This window comes from Marmota monax, unplaced genomic scaffold, assembly GCF_021218885.2.
Source record: "Marmota monax isolate L192 unplaced genomic scaffold, Marmota_monax_Labrador192_F-V1.1 WCK01_AAM20220418_F8-fsc00018, whole genome shotgun sequence".
NCBI lineage: Eukaryota > Metazoa > Chordata > Mammalia > Rodentia > Sciuridae > Marmota > Marmota monax.
The window spans coordinates 6580743-6603830 of record NW_026692201.1 but is presented as its reverse complement, the minus strand read 5'-3'; the positions used below and the strand labels follow the sequence as shown (position 1 = coordinate 6603830).

Genomic DNA, 23088 nt, shown 5'->3' with positions numbered 1-23088 from the left:
ACACGAAGAGCTTACCCAGAGCTTGATCTTAAGTTTTGCTTCCTGATTCCAGACAAAATTGAGTTAAAAGCAGAGTGCTGAGTCCTTTTGTTTTTCTGTCTCCAAGGTGCCTGGCTCCAAGCAAATCCTCCCGCCAAGGCTGGAGTGCACTCTGGTTACTAGGTCTGTGTGCTGCTGCGAGCACAGCATGGAAATGGTGACTTGACAAAACGCTGGCCAGGGAAATACACTTCTGCTGCAAGCAGGGCCAAATGTTTCCCAAATGAATTCTGACAAAATGAATTTAACATTCAACCTTCTGGAGTTTCTCAGAATAGTTTAGGACATTTTAAGTCAACTAACTATTTGTTGCCTGTTTTGCAAATTTCTAGTGTCTCCTACCTTTGGGGTACTTTATTTATGTCAAAATTTTTTTTTTTTACTTTTCTAAGCCATGATGGAAATTTTTATCTTATGACATTTACCCTGGAAAGTAAATGCCACTGTGGTGGTACACACATTTGATGTTGGGGTCACATGGAGGGCACTTTGTGGCCTGCCTTCAGAAAAGAATGGAGAGCTGTCTTGTTTTCTTCGTCTGATTCTTAGAATGCATTCAACTGACAGCAACATAATAGCATATTAGGGTAAAAAATGGCTCGCCTCCAGTGAGTTTTTACATGGGCACAACTTGGGCTCAGAATATTACAGTTAGGTAGGCGTATTGTTGGACAGTGATATGTGCAGCCTTACACACTGGGCACAAGACCACAGCCATTCTGAATTATTTATTCTTCTCTAGTGAAAGAAAAATGTGGTGCATTTGAATGACATAATAGACAACTGCATGCTATTGAGATGTGAGTATAACATGAATCAAAAAGAAATGAAAAAAAAAAAAAAAAAAGGGTATTTCACTAAATAGTTCCAGGCATTGTATCACAATACTTGGTTATATGTTTGTATGACTGATTAGGAGATGTATTCCACTTAGTGTTACATCCTGCATGAGTTAGAAATTCAAGATGATTGTTCTTTTTTAAAAAAAAAATATGTGTTTTTAGTTGTAGAGGACACAATACCTTTATTTTATTTATTTATTTTTATGTGGTGCTGAGGATCAACCCAGTACCTCATATGTACAGGGCAAGTGCTCTGCCACTGAGCCACAACCCCAGCCCCAAGATGATTGTTCTTAACAGCTTACTTCAGACTTCAGCTATTGGATGGATATTGTGTATTTTCAAGCCCAAGAATATTTGATGGCCTGTGGCCACAGTGTTTGTGTTCTGATGATTCCATCAAAGCCCAGCAAGTGTGTGTGTACCAGCTGAGAGTGCAGGGGCCAGGAAGCACTGTTCTGTGACTCTGGGGATTTAGAGGGCTGCCTTGGGCCAGGGCTGGTGTGGGAGGCCAAGAAGTTGCTTTTCCAGTTTCCATAGGGCCTGGGGGACCACTGGTGGAAGAGACCCGGGGTGGAGGCTCCTAACCTCTCTCCATGCAAGAAAAGCCTGGGGAGGTCCTGAGTAGCTCTGCCCTTGTCTTCCTCAGGCTCAGCATGTGGACAGGAAGGAACTGCAGGGCAGCTCTTAGCCAGAGAGTCTCTGCAGTGCTTCCACCTTCCTCCTGCTCTTCTGTCTTGCTGTGTTATTTTCCTTCTTGGTGATAAGACTGTCCTCATCACCCTCCAGTGGCTATTAGCTATTAATGCTTGAGATACTCAACTTTTGCCATAGTATCTTCTCCCTATATTCAGTTAGGTTATTTTGACTTATATTTTTTTAAAGTTTTTTTTTAACAAGATATGAATTCTGGCTGTCTCTTCTTTGTGTTGGGGTATTTCTCTTTGTTTTATAGCTATTTTCCTACTTCATTTCCCCCCCCCCCCCCGCTTTATTTCTACTTCCCCTTTCATCCAAGAAGGGATTAAAACAACTTGATTTCCATCAAGGTTAGCATTAAGTGTTTCTGACACTCTAGCCAGGAGTGCCCCTGAATGGGCTGTGTAGATACGAGATACGTAGGCTGTTTGTTCTGTCAATGACCAGGGGAATGACTGATTTTCAAAGCCATGGGTTTATGACTCTTAACTTTTATCATGGTTACCGTTTACTAAATGCTTACTATGTGCCAGGCTCTGTGCAGAGCACTACCCACCTGTATTTTCTCCTTTAATCTTCATATCAACCCTACAAAGTTGAAGGTGGTGTCCCCATACTCAGCTGGGGAAATTGAGTCATGGTGAGGTTAGTTACTTGCCCCCCTTCATTCTGCTAGTGTGCGGCATAACCAGATCTGAGCTTTAATCATAAGTAGGTACCTTCCAGAGCAGAATTATCTAGAAGGGGAATTTGGCAATGTCCAAAGACTTTATTTTTGGTCAAAACTGGGAGAGTTCTACTGGCATACAGTAGGAAAAAGCTAGGAATGCTGCTAAATACCCTGCAATTTATAGGACAAGCCCCCATGACAAAGAATTATCTGGCCCCAGTGTTAAAAGTGCTGGGGTTGGGAAATGCTGTTATCTAGATGTAGCGAAGAACATTTCTGCTTAAGAGTTAAGGGGTACCATCTAAGGGATCTTCTGAAATTTTTGTTATTTCAAAAAAATATTCCTTATTTGCATAGTTGTAAGAAGTATTTTAAAATTACTCAGTAGGGAGAAAAGGCATGTAACTGTGTACAGGAAGGACACATTTCATGAAACCCTGAACTTTAGGAATTCAAAGGAGTCCTGACAGTTGTACCTCTGTTGTGATAAGATTATTGGAACAGAGCCCTGCCATTTGGATAATTACTCCAGACATTTTCCCCCGCTTTGGTTCCTGTTGAGAGGCTGCATAAGCATAAATTCTCTGTTAGATGTCAGCAGGAAATTTTAGAATTGTGAAATTTGTTGTCTTGGCCACATTTGGGTCCCATGAGTAGGAGTGTCTCATATGGCTCCATGGACCATGTGCCTGAAAACCCCCATGAACAGCCCAGGGAGGCTGCGAGGCTGAGGAGCATAATGAGGAGCAGAATCAAGGGCGAGCCAGGCTTTCATTGCTCCGAGAATGAGGCTGGGTGTAGGTTTTGTGTGGAGCAGCCTTAATCACAACCTTCTGTTTTTGTGTTCCAGTCCTGTGCTTGGCCCCTCTGCTCATCAGGCAAAACCGAGCTCTCCCTGTTGGAGAAGTTTAAGGTCTTCCTGTTTGTCTGAACTCCTGGCAGCGAAAATGTAGACATCTGTGCGTTGTCCTGCTCATTTCCTTCCCTGCAGCCCCCTGCGTGGCCCCCCAGCAACACCTACACCATTGTGTTGTTGCCACTCTTCCTCATTTCGACCTTGCACTAACTGCCTGTTTATTGTGCTGGCTCCTCAGATAAAGTACTCCCTGGGACATTTTTTTTTTTTTCCTTTTTTCTTTTAATTAAATACTTGGGGCTTTAAAATTGAAGATTGAGCTAAAATGCAACACACAACATTTGGAAGTGCATCTCAGGCCACAGTGAGGCTGACTTTTAGTTCCTGCTTTTCAGTCACATTACTTCCTTTTAGGGTAAAATGTTTGTTTTGTACATGAATGTCAGGACAGCCCCTAGTCTCTGCTACTCTCCTGGAACAGACATGGTGATCCCTAGCTTCCCACAGTGCCATTGTGAACCTGTGCCCTCACACATGCACAGGTTCACACATGAACACACTTGCTTGTGACAGATTTTTTTTCTTTCCCATTACTTGACTAACTTGTGCAAGCATCCTACAGGTGGCTTTGTAAAAATGCAGATCTGCTCTTGTCACTTTTATGCTGAAAATATCATAGCCTCTCCCCCATCATAATATATAAGACAATTCGAAATCCTAAGCAGCGTATTTGATCCCTCATGATATGACTCCTCTTTCTTCTCCTGCCTCCCAGGCTTTCTTGATTTCCAACTCCTAACATACAGAATGACATTCACTCAGCATTTGGCTCAGTGCAGCCTGCTCTGTCCCACCCCAAGCAAACAGGGCACCAGTAGCACTAGGCTCCAACCACTTGCTGATGTATCAATCTCCCAACCAACCCAAGGCCTCTTGGGAATCGAGAATTTCACTTTGCCTTCTCTGCAGTGGCTCAGAACCAGGCATGTGGCCAGTCTTCAGAAGTTACTCTTCATGGTATATGAACATGGTTTGTCATACATTCTCTATCTGGTGGCAGTAATGAGATCAGTTCACTACTTCACTCCCAGACTTGGCCTTGTGTTTTCTAGGAAGGCCACTTAAAGTTTATTTCTGATGAGGAAATTAAGGTGCCTATGGATATTAAATGTCTTATATAAGATGAAAAACTTGTCATTTTCTCATACACATTCATTGGAGCCCCCTCCTTCCTCCTGAAAAGGTCTCACATGATCAAGAGCTGAGAAATTTATTTGGAAGGGACAGATTGCAAAAGGGGTTGGAAATTCCTTTTGGGGATCATATTTTATGCTCACAAACTCTTTCCCTGGTGGGGTCATTTATTTTTTCCTGAGCCAAATATAGTGTGTACCTGTTTTATCAAGTCCATACCATTTCTTTGAATGATTATGAGCTGCATTTGCACCAGCACCCCAGGACTGAGAGTACTGCCCTCGGCAGCAGACCTGCCATGTATCACCCCCAGCCTCCTAAAACACCGTGTGGATGCCATGTCAAACGGTGCATGTTAGTCTCTTAAAACCACCTAACCTGATGCATTCTGGGAATTTATTTCTTGGTAGGATTTGAATCAGAAAGCTAGACTCATTTGAAAGTCATCTGAGTTCCTTGAAATTCATTATAATGAATACACCAAGTAAATCTGTGAACTAAAAAGTGATTTTGAATGGGTCAGAAGGGGTATGGGAACCTACAGTTACTTTTAATTCTTCCTTTTAAAATCCTTCATGCTAAATACCTAGCAAGTATGCCTGGATTAAATATCATTCATCTTTTCAGCCTCCATTTCTACCACACACACACACACACACACACACACAGATCAATAATTTGTTTTGCTCAGAACATAAGCAGTGTCAGCATGGCCCGGCCCTTTCAATTTCTTTTTTATTAATTAATTAATTAATTAATTAAAATTAGGTATATATGACAGCAGAATGCATTTGATTCATTGTACACAATTGCAGCACAACTTTTCATCTCTCTGGTTTTACACGATGTAGCATTGCACCACATGTGCAGTCATACATGTACCTATGGTAATGATGTCCATCTCATTCCACCATCTTTCCCGCCCCCATACTCCCTCCCTTTCAGATTTTTGTAAGAAGTGTTTATGCAGCCATCCAGCATTATCCAACAGACGCAGGAAATTTCTAGCTTTTTCCCCAGTTGCTACTCTCTGTTGACTTCCCAATTATGTTCCCGATAAAGCCTTATCATGGTTTTCTCAGGATTCTCACCTCTTGGTACCACCTTTCCCCACAGTGGGCACACTTGAGTTCTTGGTGACCTGGTTCCATTTCTCAGTGTCTTGGTTTCTATTATATTTGTGCATTTCATAATTCCAAGTTTTACAACAGTTTCTAGGACCAGGATGAGTCTCCTTGTGTCTCCCCCCACAACTTCACCACATTGCCTACTCATCCTTCAGTACAGCCTGGACAGTCACAGTGTGAACAAGTTGGCAAGCTGGTTGGTTCTGGCACCAGGCCTTGCCTGCCTCTGAGAACTTCAGGGTATGGTCCAGTCAGAGTCAGCTGTAGATGCTCACAATGACAAAAAGGGTTGAGAAAGGCATGTTAATGTGAGTTCTCCAATTTAGGAATGCTCACTCCTTTTTTAAGTGTTTTCTAGTAGATATTTAATGAGCCTGATTTTCAAGAAAGCCTGAAGTTTAGTGAGATAAAAAGAGAGGATAAATCAAACATTATGAGCCCTGATTTTTAAAAAAACAAAAAACACATCTATTTTTGCAGAATTGATGCAGTTTCATCACTTACCTCAGAAATCCACCATCTCTGCCCTCTGTTAGGAGTTGGGCCCTTGGTTTCTTGAGGTGGAGTGGGGGCCAACATGTGCACACACTACATTTACCAGGTTACTGTCCCCCATGAACCCACCCCTCCAAGGTCTGCATTTTTATTCCTGCCCACATCACAAAGGTCTAATATAGGTTAGCTCTTGTTTTTATGAGTGGCCTTCACTAAAGGCAGATTGGAGCAAAGGTCAGAAAGTTAGGAGGAGTGGAGCAGAATGTGTTCGTGAGCGTCCTGTTTGTTGAGCTTTACTCTCACAGACCACCTGCCAGTTGAGGATGTGTATGGCTGACTGGCAAATAATTTGTCTTACCAGAACCTCTTACCCCTGATCTTTGCTGTCTGCAGTTATCATCATAATCAGATTAATACTGCCTTTGACAGCATTGTGGCCAAAATTTTTAAAAGAAAAGAAATTTGAATCTATCCATGATCTCATGGATAATGCCAAGTAAAATTGAAAATCAGTTTCATGTCATCTCAGCAGCTTCATCACCAGGCTTATTGGGGTGGAGCATTGCATTCTTGAAAATTATTTGAACCATTTGGTTGATTATAACAAAATGACAATTTATTGGCTCATTAATAAAAATAGATTTCAGAAATATGTGCCCATCCGTAGGTGTAAATCTGTCTTCTGGGGCCATTTATAACTGATGAGAGAATTGTACTGCTTGACTTTGATAATTCACCAAGGAACAGAGAATCAGTAGCAAACATTAGTTTTATTGGGCAGTTTCTTAAAATTTGTTTTGAAATAAAAAGGATAACTTGACTCTTACCTGAAACTAAAGCACTTAAATAGAAACCTCCCATATTGCTAGCTTCTCAGCTGGAGAATTCATATTAATATGGATTTTTAAATCAGTGGGTGCTTCTCTTGACATATATGAGACCAAAATATAAATACGTTTTGAAAAGGGTTAAACCTGTGTATTCTACCCTGTCCTATGGCATATCACTGACACGTTCTTCATGATCCCTAGCATTTTACTTGTCTGGAACAGGAAGCAAAGTATACAAGGAAGAAAGGGCCCTTTTATGACTTTGGATTTTTTAGAGCTAAGGAAGGGTCCTTTAATCGTAGGGTCTATCTCTGAAGGTAATGGTAGAGGGACCTCAATTTTAACTGTTAACTCAAAGCCTGGAGCAGGGAGTGCTCTACTATATTCCCAAGAATGAGAATTAGAGTTGGGTCCCTCCACACACACATAAAGGTAACTTGCGGGGGTGGCCAGTCTAGCCCATGTCTTTTGGCCAAGGCCTTTGGACAACTCCTTGTGCAGTGACCAAGCATTCCACTTTCCTTGTCTACCAAACTTTATGGTCAGATATGGCCTTTGGTTCTGCTATCCCCAAGCCTTTGTACTTGACATTCCTTATAACCTACAGGGTTCCCTTCTCCCTTCCAGTCTGAGGTCTCCCTCTCCAGAGCATCAGGTGTAGAAGGAACCATGAGCCTGGGTTCATGGGAGAAGGTGATAAGAGGTGATCATGGGCTTGAAATGAGTGGCTTTTGAGCTGAAAGTGACAGAGGTGATCTTCAGATCCATCACCTTTACTTTGTACCTGAGCTATTGAAGGCAGAGTAATTAAGGGAGCTGTGCCTGGTCACATGCCTGTTAGCCAAGAACCTAGGCCAAAACTTGTGTTTTCCTGACTTCCTGCCTAATGGGCCCCCCTCCCCGCACCCCTGTACTTTGTTATTAGACAAACTTCAGTTTAAAGAGATATGATGATAATAGAAGATGATTTTTGTGGCCTTATGGAGACAAACAGAAAAGTAAATCTTAACCAATATGATGATAGTCATAATGGTTCCTACCATGTATTGGTACTTGGAATAATCCTTGACTTTATATGCACAGTTTCATAATCCTCGTGAGCTAGATACTTTCTTCACTCCTGTTTTCCTAGAGATAAGGAAATGCCTCGAGTGAAGTCCATTGCCATAAAGGCAGAGCTAGTAAATGATAGAGCCTGTTTTATAGCATTGAAATAGGGCCTTACTGCTCCATGACTCCTTTTACATGGGGAAAATTATTGTTTGAAGGTGAGTTTAATTATTCACAAGTCAGGTGGATCCTAGAACAGGAAGATCTAAATGGCAGAAGGAATAGCTGAAACATGAACTCAGAAGTGGCTGTTTGTGCTGGGTGGCAGGCTGGGAGGCTCGGCTTGTATAAGCATTGTCCTCAGCATGCTACAACATCCCTCTGTGTAGGTTTTGTCAATACCCATTTTACTTACATGGGAACTGAGGAATAAGGGCACGACCATGCCCAAGGTCATACTGGCAGGAGCTGTATTCAAATCCAGACAATCTAGCTTCTGACTGAATCATTCTGCCATGCAGCCTTTCTGGGTCAGCTCCTTGTCCTGGAAGGGTGGAGTAGGAGGTTTTGTCCTGTGCACCATTCTATAAGCCTGCCAGATCCTCCTCAAAGACATTGTCTGGCTTCCATTTTATGCAGGGACCCAGAATTTTCAGTCACTCCACTTGTGGGAGAACTTGGCTTTGGGATACAGGGAAGAGGAATTTTGCTACTACATGTGGATTCTATGGTGACCAGAGCTGTGGGGAATGGTTTGCTGAAATGAAGTCTTAGTTCTACCCACCATGAGGAAACATGTATTAGCATCCAGGGATATGCTCCTTTTTATGACCTAACTAAAATGCAGTCTGTTTTTTCCCCCATTGATTCCCCGGGCTCTCTTGCTTCCCAGCTTTCTTTCATTGAAGGCCATGTGGGTTCTCAGGGAGTCATCTGCTTCAGGCTGACTTGTGCTGGGAAGTGATAGAAATGGCAGGAGCCTGCTGGACCCTCACTGCATCCATAGCACTGAATGTGTGAGCGAACAGGGCCAGTCTTCCTCTTTGCCTGCCTTGTTCATCAGCTCTTACAGTTCTTGCAGGCTTCCAAGTATCTCTTCCTATAGGAGTGAACCTAAAGCCTCTTCTGCCCAAGCCTTTCAAACACTTTTGCTTTTGTGTTTAAATGGCCTGGTCTTCTGGCACCTGCCCTCTTCTTCTGAGACACCCAATTGAACTTTCTCTTCCCTCACTATACCTCACTATTGTTGAAGCTGTAATAAGAAGTCATTTTTCCCAGAAAGAGCTTATCAGATCCTATGAAAAAGTACAGGGATTCAGAATTCTCAAAAATGGATTTTCTTTGACCCTCTTGAACTCTGAGCCTGCAGTGATTTCATCTAGGTGGCCAGGAGGAAAGCTCACTGGGCTCCTACTCCCATTGTGCATTCCTGAGTCATTAGGCCAGCTCAGTACTGCAGGCCAAGGATTTTGCTTGAGTTACAGGATGGCTCTGGGTTTCCAAATACCTGAAGCTGTTGCAACCATATGTTGAACTGGTGTGCATCCCTGTGGAAGCTGCCATTCAGCCCATATGTTTTTAAAACAGAATTTGAATCCTAAATATCTTGGGAATTCCTTAAGTTAATAAATGAAGAAAGTTTAAACCTGTCTACGGTTTTGGATTTGGCATTCTCATTAGGGGAAAATTAAAAACTGCTGCATAGCTTGATCTCCAGCTATGAATCATCAAGATGTACAATGTTGGGTAAACTGGGTGTGGATACAGCTTATGGATCTACATTGCTGGGTTGGTTTTTTTTTTCAAAAAACTTTTAAAAAATATTTATTTATTAGTTTTTAGGTGGATACAATATCTTTATTTTATTTTTATGTGGTACTGAGGATCGAACCCAGTGCCTCAAGCATGCTAGGTGAGCACTCTACCATTGAGCCACAACCCCAGCCCCTCAAAAAACTTTTTTAAAGTAGCATCACAAGTGTGTGTATTCCTAATAACACAATATTTTATGGATCTTAAATCTGTGAGAGAAATGGGGCTCTTGAGAGGGAAGGTTTTCAATACATAAAATCATACAGAACCTTGTTGTGAATTTTCACCTTGTACATTACGGTCTTTATTGCACTTGTATTCAATACATAAGGCTTAGGCCATTTTCAGATCCTTCTCAGCTCCTTGGCTCTCAGAGGGTGACCCACAAGACAAGGCAGTTCAGACGTTAGGCTGCATCTGTCTTTGGTTGTGAAAAGCCAGCAGTCATGTGAGTGAATTAATCAGTGAACATTTGAGTGCTGTATCACCTATGTTAGATTTAAGTTCTTTGCTTTTAAATCATCCTCCAAACTTGTTACATTCTACTGCAGCTTAGCAATACTGGTTAGAAACAGAAGTGACCTCAGGTTTAAAAAGAAAAAAGCAAGTAACTATTAGCATTGTCTTGGGCCAGAGTAAATCCCAAATTAGGCTCTTGGTGTTTAAGAATATGAGTTGTCTTACTGTTAGACTGGTCCGTGGATACTGTCCTTGGGTGGGTAATTAGAAACTCATCACTCTGCTGATAACTTTTGCAAGTAAACTCAAAGCTTGTGGCTTTGTGATGTGCTTGCAGTGTTGTTTTAATGGGATTCTGAGTGAGGCTGCTGCTGTTCCAAACTGCTTCTGCCTTTGTCCTCCAGGAAATTGCTGGGAGGGTATTTCAGCTGGCAGGTGTGGGTCCCGCACTCTGGGAGTCAGGCAGCTAGATGGTCCCCTCAGCCTCTGTAGAAGGAAGTTTCTGCTGTACTTCTCTCCATACCTGTCACTGCCTTAATAGCCACCTGGGACTGGGGTTAGCAGGCCAGCTTGGACATCAACCATTCCTGCTTTCTTCTGTCAGTATCACTGATGGGTCAGATGTTGGGACTAGTGAATGTACAAAGAAAGAAAAATAATTTTGCTATTTTTTTATTACCTATGTGTGTTTCTAGATTAACATTCTTGTCTCTTAAAATTTTGGATTTATAAAATGATACCATATTGTTGGGGGTTTTGTTTTCATTTTAAAGGACTTGTTTCAGAAGGGAGCAGTACCTAAATTAAAACCTGTCCACAGCACTGGGCCTCATGAGTTAATGAATGACTTCTCATGGAAGCCACTAGTTTTCACCCTCATGTCACATTCTTGTCCTTCATCTCTGAAATGACCATATTTCCAGAAGGAATATTCTGACTTGATGGTGGAGGTGGCATGGAAAAATGCAAAGTGTGGTCCCAACTCACTAGTTCTAGCTGGTGACTCAGCTTTCCACTCCCTCCCACTTACTGGGAGATATTGGCCTGCTGGGCTTCCTAGCTCCACAGTCCAAGGTCCAGGGCCTCAGTCATCTCCACCGCTCTCCTTGATGGCTTCCTGCCCTGCTCTGCTTGTTGACGTTCTCACTCCAGCCCTCTTGCCTCTGTTAGTTGGAAGGATCTGGTCTGATGCATGTTGGAGACAGGTCTCTGAGACACCTGCATTTTGGTTCTGTGCCAAACACCTGTACCAACTGGTCCATGAGGTGTCTTCCAAGCTTCCTGCTGGGCAAGCTTCACTTTAGACAAAGCCCAGAGCACTGGTCTTGTAGTTGCTGGAAGACAACTTCCTAGTACATCCCTAACTGCAGGGGCAGGAGGTGGCCCAAGCCTCTTCAAATATAGCTCTCAGGAGAACCACGAGTGGAAGGAGGAGAAGCAGTCACTCTGAGCAAGTTGTGACTCATTTGGTAAGAGATGTTGGACACGCCTAATGTGGGAAAGGATCTTCAAACTGAACTCTGGGAAATACTTCTGATGTCCTCACTTACCCAAAAGGGAATTTTTTTTCCTTTCTTAGTTAACTTCAAACACATTAAGAACAAAGTTTTTATTAAAGCAGCTTACCTAGTTGAATTATACAGTGTGTGCTTCTGAGACTGTAGGCCACACTTGACTATGTCTCACCAAGTGACCTTTAATAATCTAAAAAAAAAAAATCTTTCAGAGGATGGTGACATTGAATTGAACCTGACACCAAAGAGAGGAGGAAGCAGGAGCAGGTGTTCTGACTCAGCCAGGGACTCCTGTCCTCAGAAGAGGTGGCACTTGATGTGACCTATTTGGCAACAGCAGAAGTTTGGGGTTTTGCCCACACTGCATGTCCATGTGGAGTAGCTGTACCTCTGCTTCATGTTGTCAGGGACATGACTGATGAAGGGGACTCTGGGATTTTTCAGATGTTATGGCAAAGGAAAATGAGAATTCATGGGTTGCTGCTCAATTTGGATGAGCTAAAGTAGGTTCCATGGTCAGTGCTGTCAATGGGGTGGGTGGAGAAATAAAGTCCTCTTCCAAGGAAGGATAGGGAATATTTGAAGCAATGATACCATTACTTCAAATACCATCTTTCACAGAGCTTTCCCCAAAGCTTCCAGTCCAGACAGGGCTCTTATTCTAGTTGATCATTGGGTTTTCTGGTGTTCTGAGAGGTTGTGTGAGAGACTCAGAAATAGCAGGTGACATAATCCTCCCCATTGCTCATGTTTGGGGTTTGTTAAGCTGCTGGAAGGGAACCTGGCTGATGGCACTGTATGTTGTGAACAAGCAGTGATTCTTTCTGCCTCTGTATAGAAGGGTCTACAAACCTGCAGTTGCTGTGAGAATGAATGTTCATCAGTGTTCTAGAAGGCAGAGAGGTACCCAGCTGTCTGTGGAGACGAGCCAGAAGCCCATTCCCTAAGGACTAATAATTCTCAGAGTTGAGTCATTTGAATGGAGAGTGTTTGAAGCTTCCCCCTACAATAACAGGGAGTTCAAGAAGGAAGTTATAGCTCTGGATTTTTTTTTTTAATTCTCTGTTTTCCACCCTTATGACTTTTTGCCATTAAAAGTCTGTACTTTTTTATTTATCCTGAAAAGACTAAGCTTACTTTAAGGCCTTTGCCTGATATCACAGAATTCATTGTAAACTTGAAAGATGCTTTCTATTTAAAATTATGTAAAGCAGTGACATTAAAAGGCAACTCTTGAAATTCAAGTTTCAATTTCATTAAAACAAACCAAAAAAAAAGCTTCTGACCCATAGTGTGTATAGTCAGGCATAGTGCCCTGGCTAAATCAGGCCTTAGTCTCTGCCTTGAAGTTCATCTGTATAATCCTTCCTGTCTGGCAGACCCAGAAGGACAGACATATGAAGACAGACTCATTCTGGACACTTTTAGATGAGGGCAGTTGTAGCAATAGCAGGTAAATATAAAATATGTAAGTAGAACTTCAGAAGTCTTAAAGAATTGGTCATTTAGAAAATAGGATGAGAAGACCTGTTATCTCTGGATGCAGCTGCCCTAAGGCAATGGTGGGAAAAGGACCCCTCTAGAACTGAGTGCTCAGGAAGCAGACCCATTAGACACAGGAAGAGTTGGAATATGGCATCCAGAAAGGAATCTGGTACAGACCAGGACTGGTAAATTAAAGAACAGGCTTGACTGAGCAGGAGGTGAGGAGGGCTCACTGGGTGTCTCCATGCCAAGAAAAAAAGAGATCATTCAGGTGCTTTTGGGGAAGGGGGCCACCCAACAACTGAAACCACCAACCAGTTCAAGGGGAGAGGGAAGCATCCTGAACAGGAAGCTGAACTGGGTCAGGTAAGAGTCAGAATGCCTGAGAATCTCCTAGGTCTACTTCATGAATTTCCTACATTTGGAGTGACTGAGGTGTCCACCAGAGCATGTACTGAGTGGCCCACCCACCTCTGGAGGAGGAGAATTTGAACAAAATAAGGTGATATGGCCAAGTTTGCATAGGCAAGTCCAGATAAAGCAAGTTAACAGCACAAGAACTCCTTGTACTTATAAGTGGGGAGCTCCATTTTGCTATTTTCAGAATAGTTATTATTGAAAACAGAAGCTAACTTTAACATGTGACCCCTGGAGAGGAAGGATCCATAGCACTGTTCCTGGGTCAATGGCAAGTTGGGCTCCACAGTTCTGTCATTGTGTCTGGGACATTCACACTAGAATGTACCTTAAAACTTATTTTTATTTTTCAAAAGACAACTAAAAATGTATTTAGCTTAGTAGATATTGTGAATGTCTATCCAGATCATAGAACACAGCATGCTCATTAGAAGAGACGTTTTTAAAATGTTAAGATTATAGACATTTATTTTAAGTTGCACCTGCGTGTTTAAAAACTGCTCTCTGAGGAAGCAGGGTTTCTTCACATCCATACTACTGACTTTTGGGGCCAGATCATTGTTCATTATGGTGGCTGTCCAAAACACTGGATGTTTAGCACACCCACTCAAAGTTGTAACAACACCACTGCCTCCGGACATTGGTAAATGTCCCCATTGGCAAAATTGCCCCCATTGAGAACCACAGTTTCAGTGACTTTCCAGCAGAGTCAGAGGTGGGATGGAGGAGAGGGGCTTGTCATGGAGGCTCAGGAAAGGGTAATGACAAAAGCAGGAGGAGCTGAACATGCTTAGAATGTCTGTCACTCAAAGAATAATAAATATTAGTGCACTTGCATCCTCCTGTTCAACAGCATAGCATCAAGATGTTTTCATTTCTGTAGCCAGTGTTTTATGAAGTGGCCAGAGTGAGAGTTCACAAAACTTCCTCTGGTAGGTGATTTTAAAAAAGGATAAAAGAAAATGTTGTGCAAGGCACCATGCATTTTGTACCAGTGCTGCCCGTTGGTTCTGAGGTTGTTTGTGCTCTGAAGAGAAGGTCCTGAATATTTGGGAAGCTCATTCATGCCATCTGAGGATTAGCTGAGGAACAGCTGCCCTCCCTACAGATTCACCCTTCCTCAGCTGTGCAGAGGACAGGCAGGCTGACCACTGGCTGTGTCTTGATGGAGCCGGGCCACACTCCCCCTGACCTCTTTTCTTCTACCTGCTTTGGACTGCTTTCACCTCACTGTGGAAGAATCTGCTGGGAGATTGTTAGAGACACAGTTTCCGTTACCACCTCCAGGACTCTAGCGTCAGCGGATGGGGACCAGGGACTTAGGCTTCTTCAACAGCTGTCCCTGTGTCCTCCTCTAGGGGATGCGGGGGCGGGGGTGTGTGGTTCAGGGATCACACTCTAAAAAGCAGTGCCCTAGAGAGTCTTTCCAAATTTCAGAAGCAAAAACACACACATTCTGCTTACCTAATCTTCTTATCCTTGTAGAAGACCCTGGGATGGAGGCCTTCTTGCCTAGCATTTAACTTGTATAACTCATGCATCTGAGAAAGATGTTAATAATAAAAACAGATATTGGCCAAGAAGATTCCAGTGAGCTGGCTACAAAATACAATATGCTTAGAGATACACTGATTATTTGGGCCTCATGGCTCAATGTAGTAAATTTATTAATAATTGGAGCTTTTTAAAAAATTTAATGAAGGTTTGTTTTTCCAAGTGTACAGTTGGTTGATCTTCACCAGTAACTGGGGCATCTCCGCCCTTGGTATTTCTAGTGTAAATTACTGAAGCCCTGTGCTTTGAAACCCATTTGATAAGCTTTGTGCTTTGAAAGCAGTTTGATAAATCCTTTGCTGAGAAGCATCTGAAGGGCTGCTCAGACCAGGGAATGACTCTTCAGTCTCTGAGTGCATGGTTGGGAACTTCCTTACAGAGTTTGTCATCAGTAGTTTTGTCAAATAAGACTAGGTTAGTCAGCTTGTCCTGAACTTTGACATCTTCTTTTTGGCTCTGTCCACAGCTTTGTCCACTGGGTCTTTGTTTTTCTTGGTCAACTCTCTGGCATCTTTCTTGTTGAACTCCTTGGGCAGCATCATGAAGTTCAAAGAGCATCAGGGACACTGCAACCTCACAGGGATGTCAGGAAAAAGGGACCGCTGCTCACAAACAGGACCAGAAACTCCACCTCAGTGCTGGTAGTTTTTAGTGCTTATTGCACCACAAACATCGTGCTAATAATAAACTAAGCACACATAATGATCAGTTAGTGACATAAGTTGGGCCCTGTGAATTAGAAGGTATGCTGGGGATTCTACACACACATACTCACCTTTGCTCCTTGTGGCTTGTGAGCAAGGTGCTACTTGCCTTATTTTGGAGGTAAGGAAACTGAGACCTGCAGAGGTTTGATGTAAACAGCCTGAAAAGACCCAGAGCTGAGATTTGGTCTTGGGTCCGTTTATGACACTGAAAGCGTTGTGTTCTCCCCACTCACGTAGTTTCATGCAAAAGCCAATGTGGTACTTCCTGGTGCCCACTGCCCCTCTGGATGGGCTGAAGGGCAGGGGTAGTGGGAAGAGAGCAGTGTCCATGGAAGCCAGGTTGTCCTTTTGAAAGGAGGCTCTGGAGTTGGAGGAAGGGCTGTGGTCTCCAGACTACTGTTAAATTGTAACTCTGTTACATGAAAGCTTTTCTCTCTTGTAATCAGCATTCTCTTGGCTCAAGTAAAACTCTCCAGGGAGGGGCCACATCTCTTTTAGGTTGTTATCTCCCTCCCTAGGTCTACAGATTTTTTTTTTTTAATAAAACATAGGTCCATTTCAAGGAAATACAGCACACATTTCTGAAAATTCCTCTTCAGCTTCCAGGATGGCATCTCTCAGAATCCACCAGGAGGGAATCTTCAAACATGCAGGGGCCTGCCCAGACCAGCCTTCACTCATTCCCCACTAATTCTGACTCTTCCGGTTTGGAACTAACACACATATGATGTGTATGTGTGTATATAGAAACACACACACACGCACACGCACATGCACACACATCTATGCATAAAATTATTCTGGTTCTGAGGTGCAGACCCAGGAATGTTCCTTCCAGTGATGTAGTAGGAAGTGTACGGCATCACGATTTTGGATTCTCTGTAAACTTGTTTAAGCTGAATCTGAACTGGCCTTTGGAGTTAACTTGTTTCTATGAAACAGATGATACAGAACAAGTTTAAGTGACCTCAGGAGAAAATATACAGATCTAGGTTGTTGGATATCCTGTAAGATAACTGGCCTAGTATATTCAAATAGTTAATATTGGGAAAAGTAGGGAGGATAGATCAGGGAGGAAAGACTATTCTTGTCTAGAAACCAACCAAGTACAATGCATGAGTCATGGTTTAAGAAAAAAAAATGACTATAAAAAATGGAATGAGATATGGAAATGGATTAGGAGTATAGATTAGGCATTGGCTATAAGGGTATTATTGTCACTTTTCCCAGTTATATTAATTTTTTTGTGTTTATAGAGGAAAATGTCCTTATTTTTAGAATATGTATGCTAAAGTATTTAGGGATGAGTATTCAACATTTGCTACTCATTTTTAAGCGGTTCAGAAAAAAATGTGTATGCTGTAGATCAGTGGAACAGATATAGGACAATGTTAGCAAATGCTGAATCTGGGTGTTGGTACATGGATGCTCAATGTTTATTCTTTTTTTTTTTTTAATAGAAGAGAGAATCGAGAGAGAGAATTTTTTAATATTTATTTTTCAGTTTTTGGTGGACACAATATCTTTATTTTATTTTTTTTATGTGGTGCTGAAGATCGAACCCAGCACCCCGAGCATGCCAGGGAAGTGCGTTACCACTTGAGCCACATCCCCCAGCCCCTCAATGTTTATTCTTGTCAACTTATATCTGTGTTTGAAATTTTTATAGTAAAGTTAAGAAACAGAACCCAGGTGAGCAAGCAAGGTAGTGCTCTTCAAAACACTGTCTTAGCCATACTCTCTACTGTTCCTGTCATGCTGGAAAATGGGGGCTATTTGCAGCTCTGACTGATGTTCTTCTAGTCTTTCTCCACCTTCTAGGTGGAGGTGCACTTTGCTCCTAGGTTTCTATTCCTGTAACCTAGTCAGTGGGCACCGCCTGGTTCTGGCTACATGTGTACTTTCCCTTCCAACTGACAACAGAAAGGTGCCAGAGATGGAACCCAGTGATCCAAGCTACAAATGCCAGCTCAGAGCTACTCACCACCTTCTCCCTTCTTGTAATTAGGGCAATGTGAAGGATGTATCAGTATACTACCAACGACCACAGATGAGCCTTTATAAACTCCTCTTTTCTCTCTGTTCTGTCAATGAAATTGTAGATTTCTGCATGATTCTAGTTTTCTGTTTTGTTTGTTTGTTTGTTTTTGTTGTGTGTGTGTATGTAAGTTATTTGCTAAGAGGGTTTATGTTGTGGACCTTTGTGACAATTGTGACATTATTTTCTGAAAGTCAGAGGGCTGTCCAAATTACCCACAGTCATCAGGGGTGTAGTAATAAAGTCAGGTAGCTTAGAGGAAAAAGGCATTTAGTGACCCATGGAGAGAAGACTTTTACATGAAATGGCATTGGGGCCTTGTTTTATGAGTGTGCTTCATGGAGCTCTGAGGAGGACTGTGTCCAGTTTCCCTGCTGCTAACAAGGATCTATAACAAAGATCTGTTTCCCCTTTGATAGAAATGTTGTCTCAGCAGGTGCCTGCCTTTCTGTGCATATGGCCTAACTGGGACACTTCATATGACTCAGACCATTCCAGAAACCCCCTGCTGCCTTTCCAGATTTCCCCTTGTCCCAGCACCCTAAATTAGACTTCATTTGAATCCCCAGGAAGATACAGTTTTAGTCAGTTAGCCTTGCATATTGTGGCTGTCCTCTGATAGCAGCAGTTAGTAAACATTCAGGAGAGACCAAAGCATCTTATCTCCAGTTCAAAACAGAGAATAGAGGCCACATCCCAGCCATTCTAGTGCAAATACAAGAACTGGTGATTGTTTTAGCACAAATAGAGAGGGAACTATATTTTCTGAGCTTAAGCATGTGGGCCTTTAAATTGTCCTACCTCCAATTTGACATGGACCACTTTGCTAAGCCCAAACACCCCATCATCTTCCTTGCTTATGAAGTTTCACAGCATTTCTCATGGGAAACTGCAACCTACTTGCATTCCTGACCCCAAGCTGAGCTTGCTGACCAGGACAGCGGACACTGTCATAGCCATTAAGATACAAGTCACCTGAGAGATTGTAGAAGAGTCCTGCAGTTTAGCACAGGAATTAATATGTATATTCACATTGAAAAATTGCCATTAACTAGAGGGACAGGGATGGAGAGGGGCTGATTACATAGCAAATTGGTTTTCTACTGAAGGAAGGAAGTTGATACTTACAGAACTCTTATTCTGCTGGGCACTGTGCTGAATGCTTTAAGATGTGCTTGTTTCTTCCTTACACCCATCTTGTGTGCTAGATACCTTTACTGTCTCCAGTGTATAGGTAAACCCAGGTGGTGGTGGAAGCGGCTTTGGAACCCAGATCTGAGGGACACTAAAACTCCCTCAGTGGAACACACCACCTCTCCCTTATCCAGTGCTTAGCACAGCCCCATTGCACACACACATACACCCTGACAATTAGGTCCATATGTTCCCTGTATTACACTAACTATGTCCTCAAAATAGCATCTTGTGTAACAACAGTGATGTGAGGAGTTTTTAAAGACATCATGATTCATGAGAAGAGTAAAGTCGCCACTCACTAGGACCTCAACCAGCAGGCAGAGCTGATGCTTGGTGTAAAAACAGGCATGTTAAGCTTTGGCACTGGGCTTCCTTATTTCCCTACCCCCTTCCCTCTTAGATAGCTCTCTGCCTCAACAGAGCTCAGTATGCTGAGGAGTTCTTTGTAGTTCTCATGGAGTTGACATAATAAGATTGAACACTCAGAGAAGGGCCATATGCCCAGATGTCAGATATGCGCATCTTGATTCTGCCTGACCTTGGAGAAGGGGCAGAAAACAGAGCTGCAGATGAGCACTGCCAGCCCCTGATACAGGGTTCAGGCTCTGAAAGAGGGTTGAGCCACTGGGGCAAAGTCCTCTGGTAATGAAGTCATTTGTCCTCAGGAACAGAATGAGCCCTCTGTGAAATCAGAAACAATGGGCATGTTGAGTTCCAGACCTGGGGTGAACTGAAGCTAAGGCAGAGGCACATGTGATGAATTGGGACAATTCAAGAGATGCATTCTTCATAGACAAGTTTCTGTTGTCAACAAGTCCACTCAGTTGTAATCATAGTTAATGGTCATTAATGTCTCTGTTTTGAATATTTTTTCCTAGTAAGCCATGAACTCTTCTATGAGGTTTTCCCCCTTCTTGAGTTTTAATTAATATAAATCATTTTGTCTAAAATAATATGAGAAATAGGTGAAAGATAAATTTGGGTAGCAATATTTCGTTTATTCTTTTTCATGGGTTTTTCCTTTTACATTCTCATTTACCTAGGAAGCAAATAATTTTATTTCTCTGCTAGTAATTTCATTTCCAGACAATAAAAGTTGGAAATTATTTCTCTGCTGCCGAGCAAAAGTTTTTGGTGCAAGTTTTCTAGAATTTAGCGTATCTAATACCAGAACAGTAGCCAGAGTCCAGCACACTTTAGAAAACATAGCCAGTCTACTGACATAGTTCACTGTCTTGATCTGGATTCCTGCACTGCCTTTTCCCTCCCCCCTTCCCTAATAAAAGATAAGAGATCAGGAGCCAGCTGCTCCCGAGAGTTCAGCACCTGAACTGTGTCCCCTGTATGACTGGGTGCCCCGGTGGGTGCTAGCGCCACTCTCTCCTGCTATGCTGCCCCAGTTTTGAGCCTGTGGTCTCAGAGAAGTGGAAACAAACCCCATATATGCTAAGACCGGTTATGCATGCTGCCTGGGGACCAGAGTGTGGTAGACACCGTTCTGTCGCTGACCGGACAGAGCGGGAAGAGCGGGTGGAGCAGGGACGCGGAGCCGAGGCGGGAAGGTGGCCGGCGTCCCGCGAGGGGGCGGGTGCAGCCCGCGAGTGTGTGGGCTGCGCGGGGCGGGGCCTGGCGAGCCGCTCACGCCCTCCGCTCTTTCCTCTGCTCTAGGTGAGGCCGCCGCGGGGCTGCTGCCGCCCAGCGCAGTACTCGGTGTCACTCAGCACGAATGCCGCGCGCCCGGGACCGCGCTGCTGCCGCCGGCCGCGGGAGTGAATGACCACTGCTGCGACTTCCTTCTCAGCCTTCCTGAGCAGCCTCCCGCCTAGTCGGCTAGCTGTTTTGGTTGACCCCGTGGATTCCTGCCTCTTTCTCCGCCGTGAACATCAATATGTGTCATGTCATTGTCACCTGCCGCTCGATGCTCTGGACCCTCCTGAGTATTGTGGTGGCCTTTGCGGAGCTCATTGCCTTCATGAGCGCGGACTGGCTAATTGGGAAAGCTAAGAGCCGCGGCAATGCCGAGCCGGCCGGCGCGGGCGGGAGCCCCTCTGAGCCCTACCACCCAACTTTGGGCATCTATGCCCGCTGCATCCGCAACCCCGGCGTGCAGCACTTCCCGCGGGACACGCTGTGCGGGCCCTACGCTGAGAGCTTCGGCGAGATCGCCAGTGGCTTCTGGCAGGCCACTGCTATTTTCCTGGCCGTGGGGATCTTCATTCTCTGCATGGTGGCCTTGGTGTCAGTCTTCACCATGTGTGTGCAAAGCATCATGAAGAAAAGCATTTTCAACGTCTGCGGGCTCTTGCAAGGAATCGCAGGTAAGTGAGCAGGACAGAAGGAAACAGCTTTCACTCCAGGGAAACAGACTTCCACTGCAGCTTGGCACTTGTTGATTCACACTGGCTTCTTGCTGCTTTTGAAAAAGACCTTCCCTTTAATGAGGTTTACCTGTGTTAACTCTTAACCCAGGAGGAAGACCCCTTCTCTTGTGTGGCCTGAACTTCCTCATGGCTTATTCCCTCTAGGTCTAAATTATTGAGTTTTGTTTGAGTAACTACTCCTTTTTGCTTTCTCCATTCAATTAAAATCATGCTTTCCTTGTCACTGCATCTGCTGGAAGAATGGTGGTGAGAGTGAGTCCCACCTGCACCAAGTGTTCTGCTAAGGAAATTGGTGTGGGTGTTCAATAGGAAGCCTCCAGCCTGCTCCTGCCACCCTATGGTTTCAGCGTTGGGTAGGGAAAATACAGACTGGGAAGGAATTAGTATCAGCTGCTCTGTGTTTAATGCTGTTCTGATTTAAATTGTCTGTCTCCTGGAGCTTGACAGAATGTTCTGTGCACTCAGATCAGAAAATGCAAGCTAACTCTTCCACTTTCTGGCAGTTTCTCACTAAAGAGCTTGTTAGAAATGGGTGGGAAGAAAAGTATGAGCTCTTTATGGTGATTCCCCCAGGGAAGGCTGTGAGCTAAAGGAAAAGATTCACTGCCCCCTGCACTTTCCTAGACTTCCTCCAGATTGTTGAAAGGTAGATTCTGAACCAAGAGAGCAGCAGTCTGTCCCAAGGGACAGCTCAAAGGACTCTGTGTGGCAGAAACACACAGAAAGCTGTTGGAAGACATCCCATGGAAGTGGAAGGAATGGACTATTGCTTTAATTTTGCAGGGGTGGGGGTGTTTTAACTTTTTAACCAAGATACAAAGGGGGAAGAACAGGAATCCACTTACAGCGCTAAATGAAGGGCACAGGTGATTCCTCAGCAAATTTAAGAGAACATGGGCCTCTTTGGTGTAAAGATAAGTGTTGAGCCGTGTGTCCAGGGCTGCAAAGAAACAGACCCCAAATGAATTAACTCTACTCTGCCTCAAATGCTTGAGCTCAGCAGGGCTTGCTTCCAAATAAACAGACCAAATGACAGGGTGTTTTTCCCCCCAAATAGCTGATAAGATAAAGTTTGTTTCTCAAATCTTAGGGGGCCCATGTGTGGTGTGCATTTACAGGAAAGAGTAGACATAAAGGGCCAAGAGAGATGATGGAGATCCTGCTCTACATTCTGATTTGCTTTCACGGGGGTGAGGGGAGTACTCCATTCAGACACCAGGGCCTTTAAACTTTGTCTCAAAGAAAAATCTTAGGACCCTCATTTCTTTATCTGCTAGGATCAGCCATATCATGAATGACCAAAGCAATCCTAAGCACTCACAGAATCCAGGAGGCCAGAATTCCATTTTTCAGCTTTGCCACTAACTAGCAGTTCTACTTTAGATGAGTGTACCAACTCCCTGAACATCAGCATTGCTATTCTGAAAATATAACCTTACCTTTAAATGTGTATTTTTTTAATCTTAGATTTCTGATTCTGTAAAATTGATTGTCCCCTTTCTATTTACTTCTGAAATCTGAAGTATATCCCCTTGGGTTTGGCATTTCACCTTCCAGAAATGTTAAATAAGAAAGATTTTGAGTACAGAATTCACCCCCCCTACACACTTTTTTTTTTTTTTTTTTTTTGGTTAGAGGTCCCATCAGACACAAAGTACCTCAGGTGTTTACCTTAAAACTTTTGTAAAGTATTACCAAAGGCTTTTGAAAAGTCAAAATAAA

General features: G+C 43.4%; 1 protein-coding gene and 1 pseudogene across 3 annotated transcripts in view; one reads left to right on the top strand and one right to left on the bottom strand.

Annotated features, from left to right (window-relative positions):
* Lhfpl2 (LHFPL tetraspan subfamily member 2) overlaps nt 1–23088 on the top strand; it is a 155417-nt gene that overhangs the window by 113969 nt on the left and 18360 nt on the right. For all 3 annotated transcript variants that reach the window (XM_046427603.2, XM_046427587.2, XM_046427592.2), the window contains one exon: nt 20654–21303. In XM_046427603.2, the coding sequence (XP_046283559.1) occupies nt 20874–21303 (430 nt within the window). In that variant the 5' untranslated portion in view covers nt 20654–20873. The remainder of the gene's footprint in view (nt 1–20653; nt 21304–23088) is intronic.
* LOC131423629 (small ribosomal subunit protein eS25-like) lies at nt 9789–16473 on the bottom strand (annotated as a pseudogene).